The sequence below is a fragment of the Salvelinus namaycush genome, chromosome 11, assembly GCF_016432855.1.
Source record: "Salvelinus namaycush isolate Seneca chromosome 11, SaNama_1.0, whole genome shotgun sequence".
NCBI classification, from domain to species: domain Eukaryota; kingdom Metazoa; phylum Chordata; class Actinopteri; order Salmoniformes; family Salmonidae; genus Salvelinus; species Salvelinus namaycush.
Genome location: NC_052317.1, coordinates 3,269,348 through 3,295,900, shown reverse-complemented (window position 1 = coordinate 3,295,900; position 26,553 = coordinate 3,269,348). Strand labels below are relative to the sequence as shown.

General features: G+C 41.7%; 1 protein-coding gene across 1 annotated transcript in view; it reads left to right on the top strand.

Moving 5' to 3' along the window:
* Positions 1–26,553, top strand: part of myo10 (myosin X) — a 266,652-nt gene that overhangs the window by 149,059 nt on the left and 91,040 nt on the right. The window contains exon 4 of the mRNA XM_039003646.1: positions 6,501–6,688. Coding sequence (XP_038859574.1) covers positions 6,501–6,688 — 188 coding nt within the window. The remainder of the gene's footprint in view (positions 1–6,500; positions 6,689–26,553) is intronic.

Sequence of the window (26,553 nt, the reverse complement as noted above, 5' to 3'; positions counted from 1 at the left end):
TTTATTGCGATTCCGTGGTCCAAACATATTACTCACCATATGTCTGCTTGCAGAGGGACAAGAGAGAGCCACGAGAAAACAAATCAGTCATGGAAATAAGTGCTAAAAACAAATTGGCCCCTTATTTAAAACGGAGATAGAGAACCAGTTATGAAGGAAAAATACTGGAGTTTTGTGCAGGTACAGCCAACTATTGCAACAATTGCGATATTGTCAAAACAATATGATACGGTATATCATAAAAAATAATATCCCAATTTGTAACTGTTTCTATTTTTTTCCCTCATCACTAGCAGTGGGTCAATTTCCTCAACAACCAGGAGCGGTGAAGTGCGAGGCTAAACTTCTTCACTGTTTCGGTCCCATAGCTACCACGTTGTAGCAGCGTGAAGCGGGCCTGAGCACATGCGCAGATGCTCTGTGTGACTGTGTGAGAGCAAAGTCTCGCATCTCACTCATCTCAATGGGCACGTTTCTCTGCTCAGACGTTGCTGATATCTGCCAGATCTTACAACAACTGGATAGACGTTGCATGCATCAACCAATTGTTGCGTGCCAAGTCATCAACAGTGCAGTTGGGCACCAGACTGGTATACTAAATGATGTGGTTAGCTGATACATATAATATCTATCTAGGCGTTGTAAGATCGGGCATGCGTCAGCAACGTCTGAGCAGAGGGGCACGACCGACATGTTATAGCAATCTGGTGCCCGACTGCACAGTTGATGATGGCATGCGTTCCACTGCTTAGACGTTACATACGTCAACCAATGGTTGCGTGCCAAGTCATCGACTGTCGTCGACTGACAGATTGCTATAACATATGTGTTTAGCTGATAGGTAAAATAGCTATCCAGACATTGCAGTGGAACACGACCAGTATCTGCGGTGCTGCTAATCTCCCTGACACACACGCACACACTGGTCAGCTCCAAGTAGGCCCTGTGTGTGGGGAATGGCTCACATCTGCTCTCTGTCAAACAAAACGGAAAACACCAAATCCAAATCAAATCAAATGTATTGGTCACATACACATAGTTAGCAGATGTTATTGCAGTAGCTGTAACGATGTACGCTGAGAATCGGGAAGCAAGTTCAGGGAGTGAATACATTTAATTAATAAATGAACAAAGCCAGAAACAAACAGCTCATGAAACAGTAACAATGACGACTGGGGAAGAAGCCAAAGGGAGTGACATATATAGAGCAGGTAATCAAGGAGGTGATGGAGTCCAGGTGAGTGTCATTATGCGGGTACCGCTGGTGACAGGTGTGCGCCCTAACGAGCAGCCTGGTGACCTAGAGGCCGGAGAGGTATCGAAATGCTTGTGTTCCTAACTCCAACAGTGCAGTAGTATCTAACAATTCACAACAATACACAAATCTAAAAGAATGAAATTAATACAAATATAAATATTAGGATGAGCATTGTTGGAGTGGCATTGACTAAATACAGTATAATATTATACATACTATACATATGAGATGAGTAAAGCAGTATGTAAACATTATTAAAATGACTAGTGTTCCATTATTAAAGTGGCCAGTGATTCTATGTCTATGCATTTGTATTTATTAGGGATCCCCATCAGCTACTGCCAAGACAGCAGCCACTCTTCCTGGGGTCCAAACACACCAAAGCACACACATTACATATAAAACAAAAGATAAAACAGTGAACTATGTTTGTACTGAATTGAGAGATGAGAGTACATCATATAACATCCTTACACCACCACATATCCACAACACAACATGATAGAATACCACCATATAGGGCGACAGACTCTACGGTGCAGCGTTGAGTAGCCGGGTGGTATCCGGCTAGTGAGGGCTATTTAACAGTCTGATGGCCTTGAGATAGAAGCTGTTTTTGATGCACCTGTACTGACCTCACCCTCTGGATGATAGCGGGGTGAACAGGCCGTGGCTCAGGGGGTTGATGTCCTTGATTATCTTTTTGGCCTTCCTGTGACATTGGGTGCTGTAGGTGACCTGGAGGGCAGACAGTGTGCCCCCGGCGATGCGTTGGAGCAGACCGTACCACCTTCTGGAGAGCCCTGCGGTTGAGGGTGGTGCAGTTGCCGTACCATGCGGGGATACAGCCCGACAGGAAGCTCTCAATTGTGCATCTGTAAAAGCTTCTGAGGGTCTTAGGGGCTAAGCCAAATTTCTTGAGCCCCTTGAGGTTGAAGAGGCGCTGTTCCACCCTCTTTACCACACTGTCTGTGTGGGTGGACCAATTCAGATTGTCAGTGATGTGTACGCCGAGGAACTTGAAGCTTTCCATCATGATACATTCCAAATGGCACCCTTTTCACTATATAGTGCACTACTTTTGACCAGGGCCTAGGGATAGGAATAGGGTGCAATTTGGGAGACAACCATGATTTACCTCTTTATAGTGAGGATGAAGGAAGCCGGAGATCCAGAGTTTTTAATTTATCTGCTTGTTTTATAAAGAATCTAATAATTCAAAGCTCCACTGATTTCAGTAGAACAGGAAGTTGCTTTCGATCATGGGCCCGGCCATTTAATTTCCTTTCCCACAATGCATTTGTGCGTTTACACTGGCCATTTTTTTTCTCATACACTCTCGGTTAAAAGTTCTGTTACAGTTTGCGGGAGCAAGATACTGTAGATAGTGCTGTTAGCAGGGAGCTGGGGGGAAGCTTTCATTTACATCTGGGGAGCAGTTGTTGTTGGGGGTTAAATGCCTTGCTCAAGGCCACCTTGCCGGCTCGGGGATTCAAACCAGCGACCTTTCGGTTACTGGCCCAACGCTCTTAACTGCTAGGCTGCCTGCCACCCCTGTCTATGGGAGAGGTCTTGAAAAGACTATGGGATTTCTCAATTGGCCTCGGTGTGACTCTAAGGGCCAGTTTCCCGGACACAGATCCATTTTACTCCTGGACTACATAGCACCTTTTTATCCAGGTTTATTCTTAATCAGGGTCCAGGAAGAACCAACCCTCATAGAGCCAGTTTCCCGGACCCAGATTAATTCATTTACGACCACTCCTTGACTAACAAGCACTCTCAATGGAGAATCTGTATATAAAGTGCTTTTTATTCTAGGAATATGCTTAATTTTGGTCCAACCCTAAAACCTAGTTATGTGGACATACAGGTAACTGCCAAAATAAAGGAAACCCCAACATAGTGTCTTTATAGGGGTTGGGCCACCACGAGCCACCAAAACAGCTTCAATGCGCCATGGTGTAAATTCTACAAGTGTCTGGAACTCTATTGGAGGGATACAACACCATTCTTCCACAATACATTTTATCATTTGGTGTTTTGTTGATGGTGGTGGAAAATCTAAGACGGCCATGGCATATCTTGAAACATCAGGAAGTTGAACAGTCTTTGTCACTGAAGCTCCTGCCAAACGTGCCCAAACAATCACCTCTCATTCAAAGTCACTGAGATCTCTTTTTCTAGCCATGGTAGCCAAAATAATGGGCAATTTTGTCCACTCAGGTATTCAAACCAGCAACCTTTCAGTTACTGGCCCAATGTTCTAACTGCTCGGCCACCTGCCACCCAAATAGGCTGGATGTTGATACCCAATAGGCTGGGTAGCACCTCCGACTAGAGAGTGTATCTACAGCTATCCCTTTGGTCTCCCATCCAGGGTTTTAACAAAGCCCAGCCCTGTTTAGCTTTGATAGTTGTCACTGACCATAACCAATGTGCTATTGTGAGAATTATTGTTGAGGAATCTCCACTTAATAGATTCACTTGTCGCTGTCAAAGTCATTCCAAATGGTAGGTTCAACAGAGCAAATGAAATGGAACCATATATCATCAATTATGCTATTTAGGCCTATATAGCATCTGGGAAGTCATCAACAGCTATTGTTTTCATTCAGCCCAGGATTCAACAAAAAATTGTCAATACATACACTGTAGGTCTAGGGTTTCTAGCTTCGGTTGATATTAAATGGAACTTACAAGTTAATAATAAATATGTTCGATTCACGTCTCAATCTCAACCAAAAATGTAAGTTAAAGAATAGACAAACTGGAATTAAAGACTCAGTGGCACAGATGGAGCTATCTAAGCAGAAGAAACATCTTCATATTTATTTATTTATTTATTTCACCTTTATTTAACCAGGTAGGCAAATTGAGAACACGTTCTCATTTACAATTGCGACCTGGCCAAGATAAAGCAAAGCAGTTCGATACATACAACAACACATAGTTACACATGGAGTAGAACAAACATACAGTCAATAATACAGTGAAAAAATAAGTCTATATACAATGTGAGCAAGTGAGGTGAGATAAGGGAGGTGAAGGCAAACAAAATATATATAAAAATAAATAAAAATATAAAAGGCCATGGTGGCGAAGTAAATACAATATAGCAAGTAAAAAAAACACTGGAATGGTTGGTTTGCAGTGGAAGAAAGTGCAAAGTAGAGATAGAAATAATGGGGTGCAAAGGAGCAAAAATAAATAAATGAATACAGTAGGTAAAGAGGTAGTTGTTTGGGCTAAATTATAGATGGGCTATGTACAGGTGCAGTAATCTATGAGCTGCTCTGACAGCTGGTGCTTAAAGCTAGTGAGGGAGATAAGTGTTTCCAATTTCAGAGATTTTTGTAGTTCGTTCCAGTCATTGGCAGCAGAGAACTGGAAGGAGAGGCGGCCAAAGGAAGAATTGGTTTTGGTATTTGATATATGTTGATATTTGGTTGCATTGAGAACCAAACACAATTCAATATCATTTTTGCGATACGGTAAATAGCCTATTAATTGTCGACAAGTTAACAAATAATATGTTGGATTCACGTCTCCATCTCAACCAAAAATTAAAGTAAAATAAATAAAATAATAGGATTAAGTCAGTGGCTCAGATCTAGCTATCCGAGCAGTAGATACATCTCCTTTAAATGTTGATATTTGGTTATGTTGTCAACCAAACACAATTCAATATTACTTTTGTAAGACAGTAAATAGCCAAATGTTAAGGCTGTCTTAGAAACGAATGTAACAGTATTTATTTAACCTTAAAATTAGTAATACATCCATGGCCACATTTTGAGGTTACTGTGCCAATAAATGTCTTCTTATGTAATCATAGAAAGTGTGTATGTTCAGGATCGCAGGTCTGTGGAAGTCTTCACAATTGCTATAATAATCTGCACAGAATCTCAAACGGCATTGATCACATGCACCATGTACTTTAATGTAATTTCATCTGCAATCCAGGTTATTTGGAAGTGCTATTAGATGAATCACAGTGATAACACATTAAGTTGTTGTATAAATAAATACAATATATGGCATTGTATTCCCAATTGAACTTCGAAATGGTTGACATTGCAGTGATAACACATTTAGGTGACAACTAAACCAAAAATGAGACCTACATTTTCCGTTGGAATTTGGTTGTGCTTTTAGATTATTGAAAGCATAGTGATAATACATTGGGCATTCAACAAACGTTTGGCTGTCTTTTTGAGTGGGTGAAAAAAGGGTTGTAATGTTGTAATGATCACCGTATCTACCAAATATGACCAAATTCTCCACGTTGAAATGGCGTGGTGTGCTCAGCGTTTAATATTTTATTTTGTGTCATCCACTTGCACCCCAAACATGCTTTCTCACCACAACTGCCTCACCCTCATCCAGTTTATTCTCAGGGTCATCAGCACTGTTAACTGTAATCGGTGTATGTACCGAATTGAAGTATGTAAAGTTGCTTTCCCCTCAGATGTATCTGTGTTTCTTCCAAAACGCTTCATTATCCATTACTCATTACCACAGAACTGAGGGATCTGCCAAAATACCTTTTCTCTGGCTGAAGAAGTTTCTATTTCAGCACTTTGGTTTATTTGGCTTTGAACTTTTAAACATGAAGCGGGTTTTCATGAAAACTGGAGTGGGCCTAAGAAAATGAAGGGGGAAAGGTCAAATAAACTTAGCGTTGTGTTCTGAAGCAAATCCAGACCGACTGTTCACAATGATGTTGTTGTTCATGTTGGTTTGCAATGACTTTACCTGGCCTACTTATTTTTCCCTCACGGAAGGTTATGGCCGATTGTTATCTTCCAAGGCCCTGGAAAATAAGTTAAAGGTTTTTATGGCCTGTTCTTTTTTGTCTTAAGTTAAGTTATCTATGGCCTTTGGGCTGTCTGAAAAAAACTGTTTTTCTCACATTGGAACATGGACAAAGGACTGTTCTCCCAAGACTTCCCTTGTTCAAGTCCGGTCATTCCCTGGGGAGTGTTGCAGACAAAACCTTAATATCATTCCATTCCATGTGAATTATGCTATCTGTTGATGAAAAAGGATATTCTACATGGCTTTTAGATTTTTTTCCAGCAACCGTGCTATACAGGGCAATGCGGATGTATGTGTAACCAGGCCAGCGCAGTACAGCTCAGCATGGCTGGGCTTGACCCGGGCTCAGTATTGTGAATCAACCCTATTTCTCTCCATGTGTTTCATGTCCCTTTCCCATCTCTATCTTCCCCTACAACAGACATACATCGGCTCCATCCTGGCTGCGGTGAACCCGTACCAGTCCATCCCTGACCTGTACGACCGGCCGGCGGTGGAGAGGTACAGCCGACACCACCTGGGCGAGATTTCCCCGCACATCTACGCCGTAGCAAATGAGTGTTACCGCTCCCTATGGAAGAGACTGCAGAACCAGTGTGTGTTAATCAGGTGAGTGGTGATTGTTATGAGTCGTTGTTTTGCTTGACTTTGTTTGAATGCACTGATTGTAAGTCACTCAGGGTTAAAGCATATGCTATGAGGAACACTAAATGACTGAAATGATGTTGGGTTATTTGAAGAGAAATGTGATTGGGTAGGCCGCCATCGGGTGAGAGAATGTAGAGAAGTCATTGGCTTGTCATTTTGTGAGCTGTGAATGGTGGGCAATTGACAGTGGTGGAATAAGTACCCAATTGTCATACTTGAGTAAAAGTATAGATACCTTAATAGAAAGTTACTCAAGTAAAAGTGAAAGTCAGCCAGCCAGAAAGTCAGCTACTACTTGAGTAAGAGTCTAAAAGTATTTGGTTTTAAATATACTTAAGTATCAAAAGTAAATGTAATTGCTCAAATATACTTAAGTATCAAAAGTAAAAGTATAAATCATTTAAAATTCCTTATATTAGCAGACAGCACCATTTTCTTGTTTTTAAAATTTACGGATAGCCAGGGGCACACTCCAACACTCAGACATTATTTTCAAAGATGCATTTGTGTTTAGTGAGTCTGCCAGGCCAGAGGCAATAGGGATGACCAAGTGCTTGAATTTGACAATTTTCCTTTCCTGCTAAGCATTCAAAATGTAAGGAGTACTTTTGGTTGTCAGGGAAAATGTATGGAGTAAAAAGTACAATATTTTCTTTAGGAATGTAATGAAGCAAAAGTAAAAGTTGTCAAAAATGTAAAGTACAGATACCCCAAAAAATGACTTAAGTAGTATTTTAAAGTATTTTTTACTTTACACCACTGGCAGTTGGACATGCCCTTTGCAGGTAATAGAGTATTGATATCTGACTGGCCAATTGTATGCTGTGAAAGAATCTCAGAAGCCAGTATGTTACCTGTCAATAGAATGAATACAGATGATTGGTTGTTGGTCCACAATTGGCCACTTGTGGACTTTACAACTTTATGCCCTTTGGCATCCACAGTGAACCGATTCAATTTCAAGTCTCAGTCTTGGTGCTATTGGCTCTGTTTCTATCTCCATGCTCCTTTGGTTCTTCCCGAACATCCTTCCTCTGCGTTTGTAGTTGGCCAACTTTCTCATCCGGCCTCGCGCTATTGTGTTCAGACAGACAGGCACTGTTCTCATCGCCCACATCAAACACACAGAGTTATTTTTACAGTTTTGGAATGATAATATTCAGTCCACATTTAGCAGAGAGAGTGGATGCCAAAGGACTTTTTTCTCAGTTGGATTATTCTTAGCTTTGCAGAGTGAGCAGCTCAACTCTGTCAATGCTGAGTTTGAATAGAATGGGATAGAATAGGAAGAGAGGAGAGCAGAGGTGCCAATAAGTGTATTAGAGCAGAAGCATAAGAAAATGTTCACGTTCAATAGGTATGAAGGAGAGAGCTATTACCTGGATTTGTCCAATAAGAACAGTCATTTTGGTTTTCCGTTTCATGCTTACTTAACATGACAGATACGGGGATGCCTGGGGGTGAAAGGCCACACAAACTGGGCATACAAATAGTGTTGTAAACATACATAGTTATGGGTCATGGAGTACATTATGGCTCAGTTGCGCAAGTCCCCATTTAGGTGACACAGTGGTGGCTCTTGTGCCCTTAAGCAAGTCGGGGCATGCTGTTTTAGATACAAGTGCTGCAGTTACCCAGCAATTCGCCCACATTAGTTTACAGCCCTGTTTGACGGCCACTTATGGAAGCCCTGAGATGCTGAGGTAACGAGAGACACATGTATCCTTATAAACTGCTCCTATTCAGAGGTCCTCGACTACTTAGGTTACTTAGGTTATGTTCCAAATGGCACACTATTCTCATAGGCCTCTGGTCAAAAGTAATGCTTTAATGTAGGGAATAGGGTGTCATTGGGACGCAGTAATGCAATTACATATAAAACATTTAGGCCTCATAATTGTTGTTATTTAGATGTAGGTGATTTGATTAATTTGAGATTAATTTGATACAATTAGATAACTTGTAATAGGGTTGTGTGTGACACTGTTCAGTTATATAGCTTGCCACTTAAAGATTGAAATTGCAGGGGAAACTGATTACCAGTGTCATGAAGCAAATGCACTTTTGTTCAATACAAAGTCCTATACCATACATGTTCACATTTATTCCAGCTGTTTGGTGTTAGTTGCGCTGTATTCCTTTGATTAGTTGTATTGCAGTGCATTTTGTTTTTCTTAAGCTCAAATTTTTTTTAAAGCATATTTTCTAGGGCGCGAATGAGCGTGCTCACGCTGGAAATAGAATACGTGAATGAGAGAAAACAGATGGGCGGTGAGCGTCAACGATGTCTACGGCTTCATAGTGCGTCAAATTAGAAAGCAAGTATTTTTTTCTCGTGTCTACGTGGAACAATGCTGGTAGAGTAAGCAGACAAATTTTGTAGAAAATGAATTTTTATGATCTTCCCTATGCTAAGTAGATTAAAGATGTAGTTAACAATGTATTGGGCTGTAAACTAAGGTTTATCAGTCAAATAGGCTATATATTTGAAAACAACTGCAGTGTACCTGTGTGGATTTTGATTATAGCCTAGACAGGCTACAGCTGGAAAACTTGAGGACTCCGATTTCAAGAGAGAGCACTGTTTATGTAGAAAGAACGAGATGTACTGTAGTTTATACATGGCTCTGGTTTATTAGAAACAAACAACATCCTCATGAGGAGCTAACTGTTTAGCCCAGGTACGGTGGATCCCGTAGGACATTTAAGGTCAGAATGAACTCACAACATTAAATCTCTGGGGCTAAATAGTAAACAAAAACAACGGTTTATTATGGATTTTCATAACAATTACGCTGGCATGTGAATTGACACTCACTACTCTCGCACGCAAATGTCATGTTGTTGATGGGTGTCTCACCGTGTGATTTCGGCAAAAGACCGAACCCAAACCGGCGGCGCGTGCACCATCTTGCGCATATTGATTTTGTCCCCCGCACCAAACGCGATCACGACACGCAGGTTAAAATATCAAAACAAACTCTGAACCAATTATATTAATTCGGGGACAGGTCGAAAAGCATTAAACATTTATGGCAATTTAGCTAGCTAGCTAGCAGTTGCTAGCTAATTTGTCCTATTTAGCTAGCTTTCTGTTGCTAGCTATTTTGTCCTGGGATATAAATGTTGAGTTGTTATTTAACCTGAAATGCACACGGTCCTCTACTCTGACAATTAATCCACACATAAAACGGTCAACCGAATCGTTTCTAGTTATCTCTCCTCCTTCCAGGCCTTTTCTTCTTTGGACTTTATATGGTGATTGGCATCTAAACATTCACATGCTGACTACACCGCTTGTGTTGCGTGCGTGAGCGTTGCAAAATAAATGTAAACATACATGTCATTCAATTATTGCACCCACATTGCTCACGAGCAGCGAGGGTTAATTAAGCATGTTAGGGTTACTGTATACAGCATAACGCACGATTGTATTTGACAATAGATGGAATGTGGGAGGACTATGCATCAAGGTGTGTGAAGTGGGGAGCAAACACAAACATACTGTAACGACCCTGGGTTTATAAGCGCTGAAATCGACTCTGCTGCTTGAGCATGCTTTTGCGGCACAGTCGATAGCGCGCCGGACCTCGGGCTAGGAGGTCGAGGGTTCGAGACCTGCTCCCTGCTGTTTCATTACATTGGTGTCAGAAGTGGGATCGGACCTCGCATCCACGACAGTGCGTGTGCTTGTGGAGCGATGGGTAACGATGCTTCGTGGGTGTCAGTTGTTGATGTGTGCAGAGGGTTCTTTGCCGCTCGAGCATGCTTTTGCGGCACAGTCGATAGCGCGCCGGACCTCGGGCTAGGAGGTCGAGGGTTCGAGACCTGCTCCCTGCTGTTTCATTACAATACTATATTATGTACTTGGATGTTGGGAGGGACAGACAATGGTGCCATTCTGTTCTAGCCTGGAGTTAGGGTTACACATGAAAAGGAAGCCAAACCCAAAAAGAATTGTGGAAACCAGGCTAATGACCTTGTGCTGTTATACCGTTTAAATGTTAGGCTTTCACTTTGAGCTGGTGAAAGACTGAAAAGTACAATAGTTTGAATGTGGAATTTACTAAGACTGTGAAAGAGAACACTGATTCTGACACATAAAAAGGCTTTATTGCTCATTTCTGAAAATGTATCAAATTCTGAGAATTTTATGGTGCAACATTGATAAGCAAGTGTTTCCACTTTCGCAATACGCTTTTGTCAGCACATACTGTAACTCTCTAAATACTCATCAAGAATAAGTAGCCTGAACATACTGGAATCATTGTCAACACTCTTTCTCTCTCAAGTGTTTGACACATCACTGATGAAGTACTCTCTTCATGTGTTCAACACAGCAATTTCACATCACAGCTGTGTTTTTTGATGTTTAAACACCTCCCAGCCCTAACCTAGACGTGTAACTGGTGTATCTCTTCAGAAGTAGGGTGAAGTTGCTCTTAGACACTGATCTTATGTCAGTTTTACATTTTCTCCACTTTGGTGGAGGGGAAGCTGATCTTAGATCTGTACCTAGGGGAAATTTCACCCCAGAGGTGTGAGTCTGTGAATAATTTAAAAGTCCAACACTAGAATGGAGTGGTAATTACTTCTTAGTGTTTATCCTAAGGGCGCCTAGGTAGCTTACTGCTAAGTAGCTGTCCTGAGGGTGTCTGCATACGGCTAGCTGCTAACCGATTGTCCCTTAGAAGCTTGGACTCACTGTTCTGTTGGTTAGTCATTAGTGGGATTCATAGGGGTGAAAATGGCTTCCTTTGCTACATCCTTTGCCCCTTGTACTACTCCTCGTTCTCACTGATTTGAAGGAACTGGATAGGAGTAGCACTGAGGATGTTGAGTTGCTCCCATATTGTGCTCAACTATCTGTTTTCATTTCGTTCAGTGAGGACGAGGAAAGAGAACAAAGGGAAGGGAGCCATATATTGGGATGCACCCAGTCAGCTTATGGGATATCTTGGTAAAGGTGCAATGTACAAGGCAATTTAACCCTAAAAGTGCCAACCTGTTTTTGCCCTCCAAATTGATAATAATTGCAAAGAGACACAAGCCTAAACACTTATTTTATTAACCTTCTGCAACACAAGTTACTGGTTTTAATTCCCCAAAACAAGCATATATTGTAACTTTTTCACACAGTTATAGTAAAATTGGATATTTAAAATGTATTTTTTTATTTTTGATCAACTTCATCCATAGCAACAACGTTTTTCTTCTATTCATTCAAAGTGTTATGTTTCTGTGATACTCAGAGGCTGAGAAATGGGTCAATTCAGGGGTAAAAAAATATATATCTTTAGAGGCCGAGGCAACCCTGTAATGTCAAATGATTAATGTTGTATGACAGCCAAGCCGACTGTGGTTCAGTGATTGACAGAGGATCACCCCAGGCGACTCCTCAGGTGCTTGCTGCGCATCAGCCATTTAATCTGTCAGGTTAGCCATTTCTCACCTGTGTTTAGAGAGCTCATGTTGGCTCAAGATCGAATTTTCTGATTTTCACTGAGAAATCTTAGTAAGACTGTCAGGAAAAACCTGCATTAAATAGTTATTTGTTATAAAATGTACAGTTATTGACACTTTGAAGTGTTGGTATTGGCTACAGAGCACAAAAGTGTCCACATTTTAAAACCACAGCCTATGCACTAGTCCCATCGTTCCCAAACTTTTCTGGGTCACGACAACCCACCGTTAAACCTTTTGAAGTTCCATGTGACCCAACAAATAAACATAATTATTTAACCTGTGACCAGAGTCGTCATGCACCCATTATTTTTGAGAGGGCACAAGGTATGTGAGGATGGAACAGCTTTATCTAAGCACACCTCTTTACCTGTTCAATTGTAATTTTAATGAGGGTGTCATTCTGACTGTTGTAAATCACACACCTTAATATACTGCAATAACAAGCCTAGGATATTACATCCAAATTACATCACGGTACACGTACACATCATCAATACAATATCTTGTCATCATTATAAATGCACAAATATCATGATATTATATAATAAGGTGCCAGATTACATTTAAACCAAGTATTTTTCTGCAAATCTAATCATAGCCCCCTTTACTGGCTCAAATAGCCGACCAATCAGCCTGTTACCAACCCTTAGTAAACTTCTGGAAAAATGTGTTTGACCAGATACAGTGCTATTTCACAGTAAACAAATTGACAACAGAATTTCAGCAATCTTATAGGGAAGGACACTCAACAAGCACAGCACTTACACACAGGACTGATGATTGGCTGAGAGAAATTGATGATAAAATGATTGTGGGGGCTGTCTTGTTAGACTTCAGTGCAGCTTTTGACATTATCAATTATAGTCTGCTGCTGGAAAAACGTATGTGTTATGGCTTTACACCCCCTGCTATAATGTGGATAAAGAGTTACTTGTCTAACAGAACACAGAAGGTGTTCTTTAATGGAAGCCTCTCAAACATAATCCAGGTAGAATCAGGAATTCCCCAGGGTAGCTGTTTAGGCCCCTTTCTTTTTTCAATCTTTACTAACGACATGCCACTGGCATTGAGTAAAGCCAGTGTGTCTATGTATGCGGATGCCTCAACACTATATTTAGGACAAATCATTCACTAAACCCCAAACCTCAACTACATCTCGTAATGAATAATGTGGAAATTGAGCATGTTGAGGGTTTGGTCAAAACTGGCATGGTCAAAACATATTGATACAACAATAGTTAAGATGGGGAGAAGTCTGTCCATAATAAAGCGCTGCTCTGCCTTCTTAACACTATCAACAAGGCAGGTCCTACAGGCCCTAGTTTGGTCGTACCTAGACTACTGTTCAGTCGTGTGGTCAGGTATCACAAAGAGGGAAAATTGCAGTTGGCTTAGAACAGGGCAGCACGGCTAGCCCTTAAATGTACACGGAGAGCTAACATTAATGACATGCATGTCAATCTCTCATGGCTCAAAGTGGAAGAGAGATTGACTTCATTACTATTTGTTTTGTAAGAGGTGTTGACAAGCTGAATGTACCGAGCTGTCTGTTTAAAATACTTGCACACAGCTTGGACACCCATGCATACGCCACCAGAGGTCTCTTCACAATCCCCAAGTCCAGAACAGACTATGGAAGGCGCACAGTACTGCATAGAGCCATGACTAAATGGAACTCTATTCCACATCAGGTAAATGATGCAAGCAGTAGAATCAAATTTAAAAAAACAGATAAATATACACCTTAAAGAAAAACGGGGACTGTGAAGTGACACACACAAAAGGTACAGACACATGCATACGCAAATATTGTGATATTGTTGTATGGTGATATTAATCATTTTGTATTGTAGATATGTAGTGGTGTAATAATGTTATATGATGTATTGTTTTGTCTTTTGTTTTATATGTAATGTAAGTGCTTTATTATGCTTGAACCCCAGGAAGAGTAGCTGCTGCCTTGGGGATCCCTAATAAATACAAATACAAATACTACTATCAGCTAAAAACAAGTAGAAGCGGCTCCAGTGGGCACACAATCTCCAAAACTGGACAATTGAGGAGTGGAAAAACATTGCCTGGTCTGACAAATCCAGGTTCCTGTTGTCATGCTGATTGGCAGAGTCAGGATTTGGCATAAGCAGCAAGTTCATAGACCCATCCTGCCTGGTGTTAATGGTACAGCCTGGTGGTGGTGGTGTTCCGGCGTTCAATCTGCAGTGTGATGTCCGCATAGATCAGCATCCCTGTGGAACATTTCCAACTTGTAGAATCCATGCCCCAATTAATTCAGGCTGTTCTGGAGGCAAAGGGGGGTTCGAAACGGTTCTAGATGGGTGTACCTAATAAACTTGCCGGTGAGTGGATATGCCACTCCCATTGCCCCCAAGCTGAGCTGATATTGTTTCACTGGGTTGGTGAGTGTGTGGGAGGCTGGATAGGGCAGTAGAAGGACAGTAAATTGTTTAGGCTGGCACTTTTAGGCGGGGCAGGAAGCTTTCTGCTAAGATTTAGGGATTGTAAGTAATCAGATCCAGGCTAGCCCGGTGAATGGGAGCTGGAGGAGGAGGGTAGGTGGAGAAGAAGGAGGAGGTAGGAAAAGAAGGAGGAGGAGAAAGAGGGGACCTGCCATTATACACTTAATAAAAAACACCTGGTCATTAATGATGATAAATGTCACATTGCATTTTCGTTTATGTTGATGCCTCCATACTACAAACTATCATGGGTTTTAAAAGCAAACTCCCTGTGATCTTTTTTGTACAATGTTGTTCACCCACTGGTGTTTTATCTGCTTTCTGTTTTGTTCTGTTGTCGAGTCCAGTCATGGTGAGAAGCGAATGTTACAAAGGAATTCGGCTTTTGGGGGTGTTATTGTATAAAATCTCTGACCTTTTGACCCCAGAGCTGTTATGGGGTCAAACTCAAGGCCCCCCTAACCATTTTAATTAAATTCACAGAGGTCACAAAGGGTACTTGTGCACAAAACATACCTGTGAGCGTTTGACTTTGATTCATGTTTGAGTTTTGTGTGTAGGGACTTGGAATGCAATTTAAGTTCAACCGTGAATTTACAGAGTGAATTTAGTATAAAAGCAAGAACAAAAAGGTGTTGAGGTTGAAAGAAGGAATAAAATCACACTGAAGTGTATGGCTATTTTGCTTTTTACCTTTATTTTGTGGTGTTGTGTTCCCTAACTTCAAATCAAATTTTATTTGATTTGATTGTTTGTTGGTTGATTTGATTTGATTGTTGGTGTTGTGTTCCCTAACTTCTCTTTTGGGAAAAGGGTGCAACCTTTAAACTAATGCAATCACTGGTGCATTCTGGCTTTGAGGTCTTTCCTGTATTTGTTGTGCGATTATAGGACAAGAGTCAGGCTCCTTTGCGTTACTTTCTCATGACTTGTGTGACAGCGGGTCAACAGCAATAGCATACTGTGTACTCAATCCTTTGCACTCAAAGGCGAACAAAGTATTTGTTGGTGCTCTTTCCGGCATTTTCAATAAATTAAACACAGACTTACTGTTACAGTGTGTGCTGCTTTTTGTCGCGTTCAGAGGCATGGTAACGCAGTAGGAAATGTACAATACATTATCTCGGCTTTAGACTCTTGTAACTTGTGTTATAGCCCTCTTTCCAAAAACCTCTTATGATTTAGCCCATTCCTAAAGCGTTACCATTTGTGTTGCCATGTTCTCAGTTTCATCAGAACTTCTTATCGACTTTATCACAGTACTAAAGTATTACATTGAAAGACTCATTGTAGCATTGCAGTAGCAATGAAGCTTTCGTGCCAATAAAGCAGTATACATACACCAGCTTTCCCTACAGGGGACCAGAGCATTAGATCTTTTACAACTCTTTCCCTCCTTCCTCTCTCCTTTTCTTGATGTGAAAACTCACTGTGTCGGAGTCCTTTAGTCTTTTTCGGACTCTGTGGTGTTCTTCAGGGGCACAAAAGTGTTGGGGCAGTGCCAGTTGTGTTGGTATGCTCTGACAGTGTGCCCACTGACTCTGATATAAAGAATCCACAGTGCCCGCTGGGCTGTGTAATAGACTAGGATTGTAGAGCCATGGGGAGGGCCAGGGCTTTACACAAAGGCAGAGTGCCTTTCAGCTCTGTGTTTGCCCCGTTTGGGCTGCCTGGCACACTGCCAAGGCCATTTTAAATGAGTTACATGCACTAGTCCCTTTAAAAGGACGTCCCGTCCCTTTAAATATGCTCTGAGATACTTAAATGAGTTACAGTTGCCCGTCTCTGTGCCATTTTCTTCTGACATTATTAGTTCTTTTTTTTTATTGAATTCCATCCTCTTACCAGCTATTAAAAGTTTTTGGAGTTCACTTTCCTTGCTTTGTCTTACACCACTATCATGAATCAAGCAGATATGTTTTATGGGTCAGAGTGCAGTATTTTTTGTTTGTTTCCAAGCATAAACATTTCCTAGCAAGTTTCTTACACTGCTTTTTGCCCATAGGTCTAGGGGGTTGCCTTGCAGCACATGCCTTGGAGGGAGGCAACGTCTGTATAGCGCAACAAATTCCCGTGATACAACTCTAGGTTTGGACTGAACAGCCAGTATGACAGCTAAAACAATGAAAATAAGATTTCAGCTAATAGGGAGAAGTATCTCACCAAATAACTATATTATGGCATTCACTAATCATAAACGATTTACACGTAATAGAAATGTGGGTACATTTGTGGACACAATTCTAACTTAGTCAACGTTTAAAAATGCAATAGCCAACTTTCCCTCGCTGTAAAAAAGGCAACTTAACTAATTGCTTAATCAGCGTTATTATGTGAGTTGAGCGGACTTCAAAAGGATAAGAATTTGAGCTAATGTGTTAAAGTTTGTTTACTCACTCTGCTCGGAGTGAGCTGAATTTGATTGTTGAGTAAAATTACAAATTCATGTTTGCTCAAAACCACTCAAAACCATGCCGATCATTATCATATCTCCCAGCATGCTTTACTGCAGATTGATTTTCTGAATTATTTGTTTCAATTCATATGTTTTTGCATGTACATTGATTGGTTGATTGATCTTATTCTACACAAACATAAATAACATACATTTTTCTAAACTAATCTAATCTGTTAGTAGTTGGACTTTTTGTATTCGTTACTGAGGTGGCTGTTCCAGTTTATATTATTCAGGTAGTCTCAATAATAAATCTTCCCTACCCCAGCAGACATTCTCAATGCAGTTTACGAGTGATTTAAGCTTCCAATTGTTGGACGTTCACACTCTGGCTGTATCCCAATAGGAATTACACATAATTTTGCAAGCCAGCATAATGTGACTTGCAGGCTTGATGTGGCCTGTAAACCAGGAGTTTCAGGAACACTGCATTGGGGTGTAACTAGGCCCTCAACGAGAGGCCTTATGGTATACATACCAGTCAAAAGTTTGGACACACCTACTCATTCAAGGGATTTTCTTTATTTTTACTATTTTCTAAATTGTAAAATAATAGTGAAGACATCAAAACTATGTAATAACACATATGGAATCATGTAGTAACCAAAGAAAAGTGTTAAACAAATCAAAATATATTTAATATTTTTGATTCTTCAAAGTAGCCACCCTTTGCTTTGATGTTAGTTCCCACATATGCTGAGCACTTGTTTTCTGCTTTTCTTTCACTCTGCGGTCCAACTCATCCCAAACCGTCTCACCACTCTCATTCTTGGCCAAATAGCCCTTACACAGCCTGGAGGTGTGTTGGGGCATTGTCCTGTTGAAAAACATATGATAGTCCTACTAAGTGCAAACTAGATGGGATGGTGTATCGCTGCAGAATGCTGTAGTAGCCATGCTGTTTAAGTGTGCCTTGAATTCTAAATAAATCACAGATAGTGTCACCAGCAAAGCACCATCACACCTCCTCCTCCATGCTTCACGGTGGGAACCACACATGCGGAGATCATCCGTTCACCTACTCTGCGTCTCACGAAGACCAGGCGGTTGGAACCATAAATCGCACATTTGGACTCATCAGACCAAAGGACAGATTTCCACCGGTCTAATGTCCATTGCTTGTGTTTCTTGGCCCAAGCAAGTCTCTTCTTATTATTATTGTCCTTTAGTTTTGGTTTCTTTGCAGCAATTCGACCATGAAGGCCTGATTCATGCAGTCTTCTCTGAATAGTTGATGTTGAGATGTGTCTGTTACTTGAACTCTGCGAAGCATTTATTTGGGCAGCAATTTCTGAGGCTGGTAACTCTGCAGCAGAGGTAACTCTGGGTCCTCCTTTCCTGTGGCGGTCCCCATGAGAGCCAGTTTCATCATAGCGCTTGATGGTTTTTGCGAATACACTTGAAGAAACTTTCTAAGTTCTTGAAATGTTCTGGATTGACTGACCTTCATGTATTAAAGTAGTGATGGACTGTCGTTTCTCTTTGCTTATATGAGCTGTTCTTGCCATAAAATGGACTTAGTATTTTACCAAATAGGGCTATCTTCTGTATACCACCGCTAAATGTCACAACACAACTGATTGGCTCAAAAGCCTTAACATGGAAATAAATTCCACAAATGAAATGTTAACAAGGCACACCTGTTAATTGAAATGCATTCCAGGTGACTACCTCATGAAGCTGGTTGAGAGAATGCCAAGAGTGTGCAAAGCTGTCATCAAGTTAAAGGGTGGCTACTTTGAGGAATCTCAAATATAAAATATATTTTGATTTGTTAAACACTTTTTTGGTTACTACATGATTCCATATGTGTTATTTATAGTGTTGATATCCACACTATTATACTACCATGTAGAAAATAGTTAAAAATAAAGAAAAACCCTTGAATGTGTAGGTGTGTCCAAACTTTTGACTGGTACTGTAATCTCAGACATAAATTACTGCAGTTTACGACCATCCATAGAACATACTATATGCCAGTGTAACTGAATTACATGCACTCAGAAATGTCCTTCCTCTGCTGGAGGTGTACAACACAAAAGGGAACACATTTTCATAATGTTATGATCTTGAGAATGCTGGCTGAATTCTGGCAAAGAGTATGTTATTTTATCTCAGCATGTCTACAGATTCTCCCTTCTCCCTGTTTTTGTTTGCTTGGAAATGTTGATACTGGAGACTGTCATCAGGAGAAACTGTGTAGCCTAGCATTTATTGAGGCTAAGAAATGCATTGCCAGGATTTGGAAGGTTGGTTATCCTCCCACAATGTCACGATGGATGGCAGAAATGTCAAGTTGTGTATCACTAGATTTGATATATTACAAGATTAATGGTATACTGTGCAATTTCCATAATGTCTGGATGCCTTATATGGAATACTGTACAATAAAAGGAGTCTGTATTGGAAACATGCCCATGTCAGGGGAGATACCTATTTAAGCAATCCCTAGCTGCTGGGCTGCTCAGTCCTGTCCCTGGGGCTCTGCCGTACTGTTGTTTGTCACTCTGGCCTTGGCCTTACACACCTGAAACCAATAATGAATGATTCACTGAGATCCTAAAGCTGAGTGGGGTGTGTTGGGTTGGGGCAGTGCAGGGCGGTGGACCCCTAGGGGCAGGACGGGGCGATCCAGCTATATTGTGTGGAAATACAGCCTTCTTCTAAAATGGATGAAATAGTTATTTTTTTACCTCATCAATCTCCACACAATACCAATAACAAAACGAAAACAGTTTTTTTGACATTTTGCAAATTCAATGAAAAAAACAACTTAAATATTACATTTACATAAGTATTCAGACCCTTTAGTCAGTACTTTGTTGAAGCACCTTTGGTAATGATTACAGCCTCGAGTCTTCTTGGGTATGACGCTACAAGCTTGGCACACCTGTAATAGGGGAGTTTCTCCCATTCTTCTCTGCAGATCCTCTCAAGCTCTGTAAGGTCAAAATCTAATTAAATCAAATCAAATGTTATTGGTTACATACACATAGCTAGCAGATGTTATTGCGAGTGTAGCGAAATGCTTGTGCATGTTGAATGGGGGAGCGTCACTGCACAACTATTTTCAGGTCTCTCCAGAGATGTTCGATCGGGATCTGGCTAGACCACTCAAGGACATTCAGAGACTTGTCCCAAAGCCACTCCTGTGTTGTCTTGGCTGTGTGCTTAGTGCTGTTGTCCTGTTGGAAGGTGAATCTCCACCCCAGTCTGAGGTCCTGAGCACTCTGGAGCAGGTTTTCATCAAGTATCTCTCTGTACTTTGCTCCGTTAATCTTTCCCTCGATCCTGACTAGTCTCCCAGTCCTTGGCGCTGAAAAAAGTCTTTAGGTGCCTTTTGGCAAATTCCAAGCGGGCTGTCATGTGCCTTTTACTAAGGAGTGGCTTCCATCTGGCCGCTCTACCATAAATGCCTGTTTGGTGGAGTGCGGCAGAGATGGTTGTCCTTCTGGAAGGTTCTCCCATCTCCACAGAGGAACTCTAGAGCTCTGTCAGAGTGACCATCGGGTTCTTGGTCACCTCCCTGACCAATGCCCTTCTGCCCGGATTGCTCAGTTTGGCCAGCGGCCAGCTGTAGGAAGAGTCTTGGTGGTTCCAAACTTCTTCCATTTAAGAATGATGGAGACCACTGTTTTTTGGGGGACCTTCAATGGTGTAGACAGTTTTTGGTACCCTTCCCCAGATCTGTGCCTCGACACAATTCTGTCTCGTAGCTCTGCGGACAGTTCCTTAGAACTCATGGCTTGGTTTTTGCTCTGACATGCACTGTCAACTGTGGGACCTTATATAGACAGGTGTGTGCCTTTCCAAATCATGTCCAATGAATTGAATTTACCACAGGTGGACTCCAATCAAGTTGTAGAAACATCTCAAGGATGATCAATGGAAACCGGATGCACTTGAGCTCAATTGTGAGTCTCATAGCAAAGGGTCTGAACTTATGTAAATAAGTTATTTCTGTTTTTAATTTGTATTCAATTTGCAAACATTTCTAAAAATCTGTTTTCACTTCGTCATTATGGGGTATTGTGTGTAGATTGATGAGGATTTTGTTTTATTTAATCCATTTTAGAATAAAATTGTAACGTAACAAAATGTGGAAAAGTCAAGGGCTCTGAATTCTTTCCGAATGCACTGTATGTGTATTAAAATAGTACAAAGTTAAGTATTTGGCCCCACATTCATAGCACGTAGTGACTACATTGATGGTATAAGATTCAGTTTATACATATGAGATGAGTAATGTAAGATATTATTAAAGTGGCATTATTTAAAGTGACTAGTGATCCATTTATTAAAGTGGCCAATGATTTGAGTCTGTATGTATGGCTATTTAACAGTTTGATGGCCTTGATATAGAAGCTGTTTTTCAGTCTCTCGCTCCCAGCTTTGATGCACCTTTACTGACCTCGCCTTCTGGATGGTAGTGGGGTGAACAGGCAGTGGCTCAGGTGGTTGTTGTCCTTGATTATCTTTTTGGCCTTCCTGTGATATCGGGTGCTGTAGGTGTCCTGGAGGGCAGGTCATTTGCCCCCGGTGATGAGTTGTGCAGACCGCACCACCCTCTGGAGAGCCTTGCGGTTGAGGGCGCTGCTGTTGCCATACCAGGTGGTGATACAGCCTGACAGGATGCACACAATTGTGCATCTGTAAAAGTTTGTCAGGGTTTTAGGTCACAAACCAATAAGAATATAATATGTTTCTAAACACTTCTACATTAATGTGGATTATACTGTGATTACGGATAATCCTGAATGAATCGTGAATAATGATGAGTGAGAAAGTTACAGACGCACAAATATCATACCCCGAAGACATGCTAACCTCTCACCATGACAACTACACACAGTTCAATATCACAAAATATTATTACATTTTAAATCACCCAGAGCTTTAAACCCTAGGCGTATTGTGTTATCTATTTTCAGTTGAATTCTGGGTTGAATTGAAACAATAGCTGTTGATGACTTTGAAAAATCCTATACTGTGTAGGCCTAAATACTGTAGTATGATTGTTGATATATGTTTGATAAAGTATGGTCACATTTCATTTGCTCTGTTAAACCCTTTGGAATGACTTCAATAGCAACAGTGAATCCATTAAGTGTTTCAATGGACATCTCTCAACACTTATTCTCACGATAGCACATTGGTAATAGTCAGTAACAAATATTATAACCAAGCGGGGTTGGCCCTGAATGGGAGACCGAAGGGTAGCTGTAGACAGAGATATTATCCAGTAGGAGGGTCTTCCCAGCCTACAGATTTTTTTTTGATAGTGTACTTAACATTGAAGATCTGACGTTGATTTAAAGGTACATTTCAACATACTTTATACAAGGTTTGTCTATGTTGAAAATGTATTTTGTTACCATGATGACATAGTCCTGTGGTAGAAATTTCCACATAAATTCCATGTCCCAATTCGTTGACAAATTACATTGAAACAATTTTCCAGTTTGTGCCCAGTGGGATCCTCTCTCCAATTCAACAGTTAACAATGTATTTAAAAGAAAAGAATGACAATGTGGTCTCAAATGTTATGGTTATAGACATTCATAAAAAAGTGAGTTTGTGAAATAAGTCATAAAGCCCTCAGCTCATATGTTCAACCTTCCTCTGTCGCGTGTCTCAACCGTAAACAGCGCTATCAAAACAGTGTCAACTATACAGTCACGTTTACTAAATCGTAATCCACACTGGTCTCAGACTTCTGTTCTCTGTCACTAAAAACACCTAGTTGCTGCGCCCCCCCGCCCGCTAAAGAAGGTTTGACCTCTTGACCTCTCAGCACTCTTGACACGCAGGTTATGAATGTGAGGGATCACAAAAATTGTGTGACGGGCGATATTAAATTCGACCTACTCCCCGGCTCAGAGTAAATATTTCTGTTAGAGAACATTCCAGATGTCCCACTGGACTGGCCTCTTCTTCTCATGTCTTCCGGTGGAGACAGAACATGGAAAATAGAGCTAATAGAAAAACTCTCAAAGCTGTGGCTTTGGTGATAAAAATGTAGACTTCACAGAAATCTTTGTCAGGTGATCCTCACTAGAAGCACTCCGGAGTGAGGTTTCCCAGGTACAAATCTAGAATCAGCTTTCCCACCCCCAATCCTAACCTTAAACATTAGTGGAGAAAATGCTAAACTGATCCTAGATCGGCATCGTGGGGCTACTCCACCATACACCAGAAGCACTGGATATTAGCCTTTTCTTTATTTTCTGTGTGTGTCTCAGTTTCTATGTGGTTGTCTATGTGGCTCTCTGTAGCCTACAGTTGCACAAATGCCCCAGTAGTCTAACGCTTTGCAGTGGTAGTCACAAGTAATTGCACATGGGCGTGCATAGTAGCGATGTCTCTGTAGGGACAAGAAGTTTCCCGATTTGACACTTGAAGAGTTAGTGGACTCTTGTGTCTTAATGTTTGGTGTGTGTGATGTGCATCGTATTTTTGTCTGTTGACCTTGGCCTTGCCAACAGGGACCACAGGGAGGAGGCTGGAGCAGACAGGCTAGTAGCTGGCAGCTATTATTTTTGCTCTGTCACCACAGACAGCACTTCCTGTGTGGGCCCCTGGCCCATTGTTTAGGCAAACATGTAGCCCTGTCTGAGGCGAACAAGTTATCTTGAAGTAATGCTACTGGAAGCTTCAGCTGAGGGTTGCCATGACTTTCACTTCTAATTTGAGACACCACACACCACTATGAATGTCTGTGAATTAGCTTTGGGTATCGTTAAGGTTTGTATGTGTCTTTGAAAATGTGTTAACTAGTTTTACATTTGACACATTCATTCTGGAAGTTTCTTAGAGTCTGGCTGAGGGTTGTCAGATTTCTTAACCCTGGAAATTTTGGAATGACATTGCTATTATGCGCCTTTCTAATTATTTGTGTCTTGTCACTGAGTGTTCGGTTTGAGAATAGTTTCCCAGCTTTTTTGTGCTTCACTATTTGTAATGAATTCCATTTGACCCCCTATATGGAGACAATGAATGCTTTCTTGGGCCAGGTTTTTTTTCGATCATGCATTCAATTGCAATTATGTATTTCCTGATTTGACCTCGTTGAAGTGGAATTGGCCTAAATGATCATGGCATTGATACAGGTTGTTGATAGTGGAATAGAGGTAACGAGCAGGGTTGAACACAACCATGCTATTATCCCACATACAGTCTATGTGGTTCATATGAACCCCGAAATGAGCTGTTTGTCTCCAGCTCAACACTTTTCGTTCCTGGGAATTCGATTGAATTACAATTGCCCCTGTCTGTTACCACAGAAGGGGTCTTGTTTTTCAGAGAGTGGTGGAAACAGAAAAATAACCAATCTTTCCCATCTAAAAGGTGGCGTCCCGCCCCTTCAAATAGCAGTTGATGGGAGGCTAGCTGTTTGATCTGACCAAAGGCGCAATGTTGCTCCTAGATCATCCGAACAGTGACATTGGGGTACAGGCTACAATTTGTTGTGTGTCCCCCTCGCTTATGTGGCATCATCACGTGGACTGTTCACGAAGCCTTTTCTCCCCCGTTTTGAGGGAGGAAATATACTCCCTTCTCCAGAAGCAAGCAATCCAAGTGGTTCCTATGTCAGAGATACAGGGGTATTTCCTGGATCCGAAAAGGGATGGAACTTTGCAAACCCATTCTAGACGTCCATGCCCTCAACAAACACCTCAGAGTCTACAAATTCAGAATACTCACAAGGCGCTGGCTATTGGAGTCGATTGGCTGGTGGTGGCAGAGTCGAGGGAGCAAACAGTATTACACATCCATTCTACTGTCCTGTATTCAGTCTCTAGGCTTCATAAGAAACCAAAGAAAGAGCTGTTTGACTATATCTCAGCGCATTCCCCTTCTGGGTCTCGAGCTAGACTCATTCGCGTATCGTGATCTTCTATCCCCACAGAGGGTGTCCGGGCCCTGCTCAGACAAGTGTTTGGCTGGGTCACAGTGCGTTTTCGACAGTGCCTACGCCTACTGGGGATGATGGCCTCTGTGATGGAAGTTGCTCCCCTGGGGCTATTGTTGATGCAGCCTTTCCAGCACTGAGGCTAGCCACTCACCTGGACGCATCTCACCTGGTCGCTTCAGGTGTGACCTACTGGCCCAGTGGTGGGAATTGATGTCGCCACTCATCCCCCTAAAAGGGTGTGCACCGGCTCAGACCAGTCTCTACATGGGCTGTTACAGTGATCGTATTACCTGTTTCATGACAGCAGTCAAATTCCACTTGACTCTGTAATCTCATCTTATGCACTCTGGACATGCGTTTGTAGTACCCAACTCGGTACCCGGCCCTCTATTGTTCCTCTAACCACTCTGACATCAATGCAAATGCAATCAAAAATAACATCAAACCCTTATCATCAAGACAGTGTCATGCTTTTAAAACTCACCTCACTGTGATTTATCCATTTTAAGAAAGAAGTTCAACAACAGGTTGAAACTGAGTGGGAAAACATGGTCGTTGTGGATGTTGTTTCAAATCCTAACACATCCTAGCTACAGAATATCTCACCACCATGTGTTTCCTCTCTCTTCTTCATTCCTTTCTCGATAGCGCAGGGAGAGGGGCTATCAACGGTTTAATTAAGTATGTTTTGTTGTGAAAACATATTACTATCGATGTTCCCGGACAGATTTCACTTGGTTTCCCAAATTAAACATGGACAAGCTCCCAATGTACCGTGAGACTGTATAGCCTGCATGAAGCCCAGCCCCCTTATGGGAGCAGGGGTGTCCGGCAATGGCTGACATAGTAAGAAACGTGGGGGGCACTGTCATCACAGTAATGTTTTTGTGGAGGGGTGCACTGGTTGCTCAGACCCGTGCTAAGGCCCCTCGCTCTAGGATGGAACTGCTTCCTCATCGGAGGTGCATGCAAACCCCACTTCCTCCAATCCCTCCAACTCCAGGATTTGGAAATAGGAATGGGGCTGCCGTAATGCCGGAGGAACACTAGTAAACTTCATCCGCCGGAAGTTATGCATGCTAGCCAATGTTAGCCATGAGGCTTTTAGTCTAAGCTAGGCTAGCTAGCTAGCACGGTCCGTTTAGAATAACCAAGTGACTTAACGCTACGTATACTAAGCAAGAGAGCTACCCAAGCAATTCCACCGTGGGGAGGCATGAATAGCTGGCAGTAGCTAACCTGGCTAGTACGCTATGCAGCGATTGTTTAGCTAGCCTGGTCTCTAAAGTCTACGTAGGACCGGATCACCGAGGTGGGACTAGATCCTTCATTGACAAGTCTGGGAATAGAGGCAAGCGGGGATTGACCAAGGCAGACCAAGGTGGCGGGGGGGTACCCATGGCCGACCCTCTCTAATCGAGTAGCCTCCCATAACCCCGGCAGAGCGCACAGAAGCCGGGTTGAGGGCGGGCAGCTACCGCATACACCATGCCCAGGTAGACAACATTTGTTT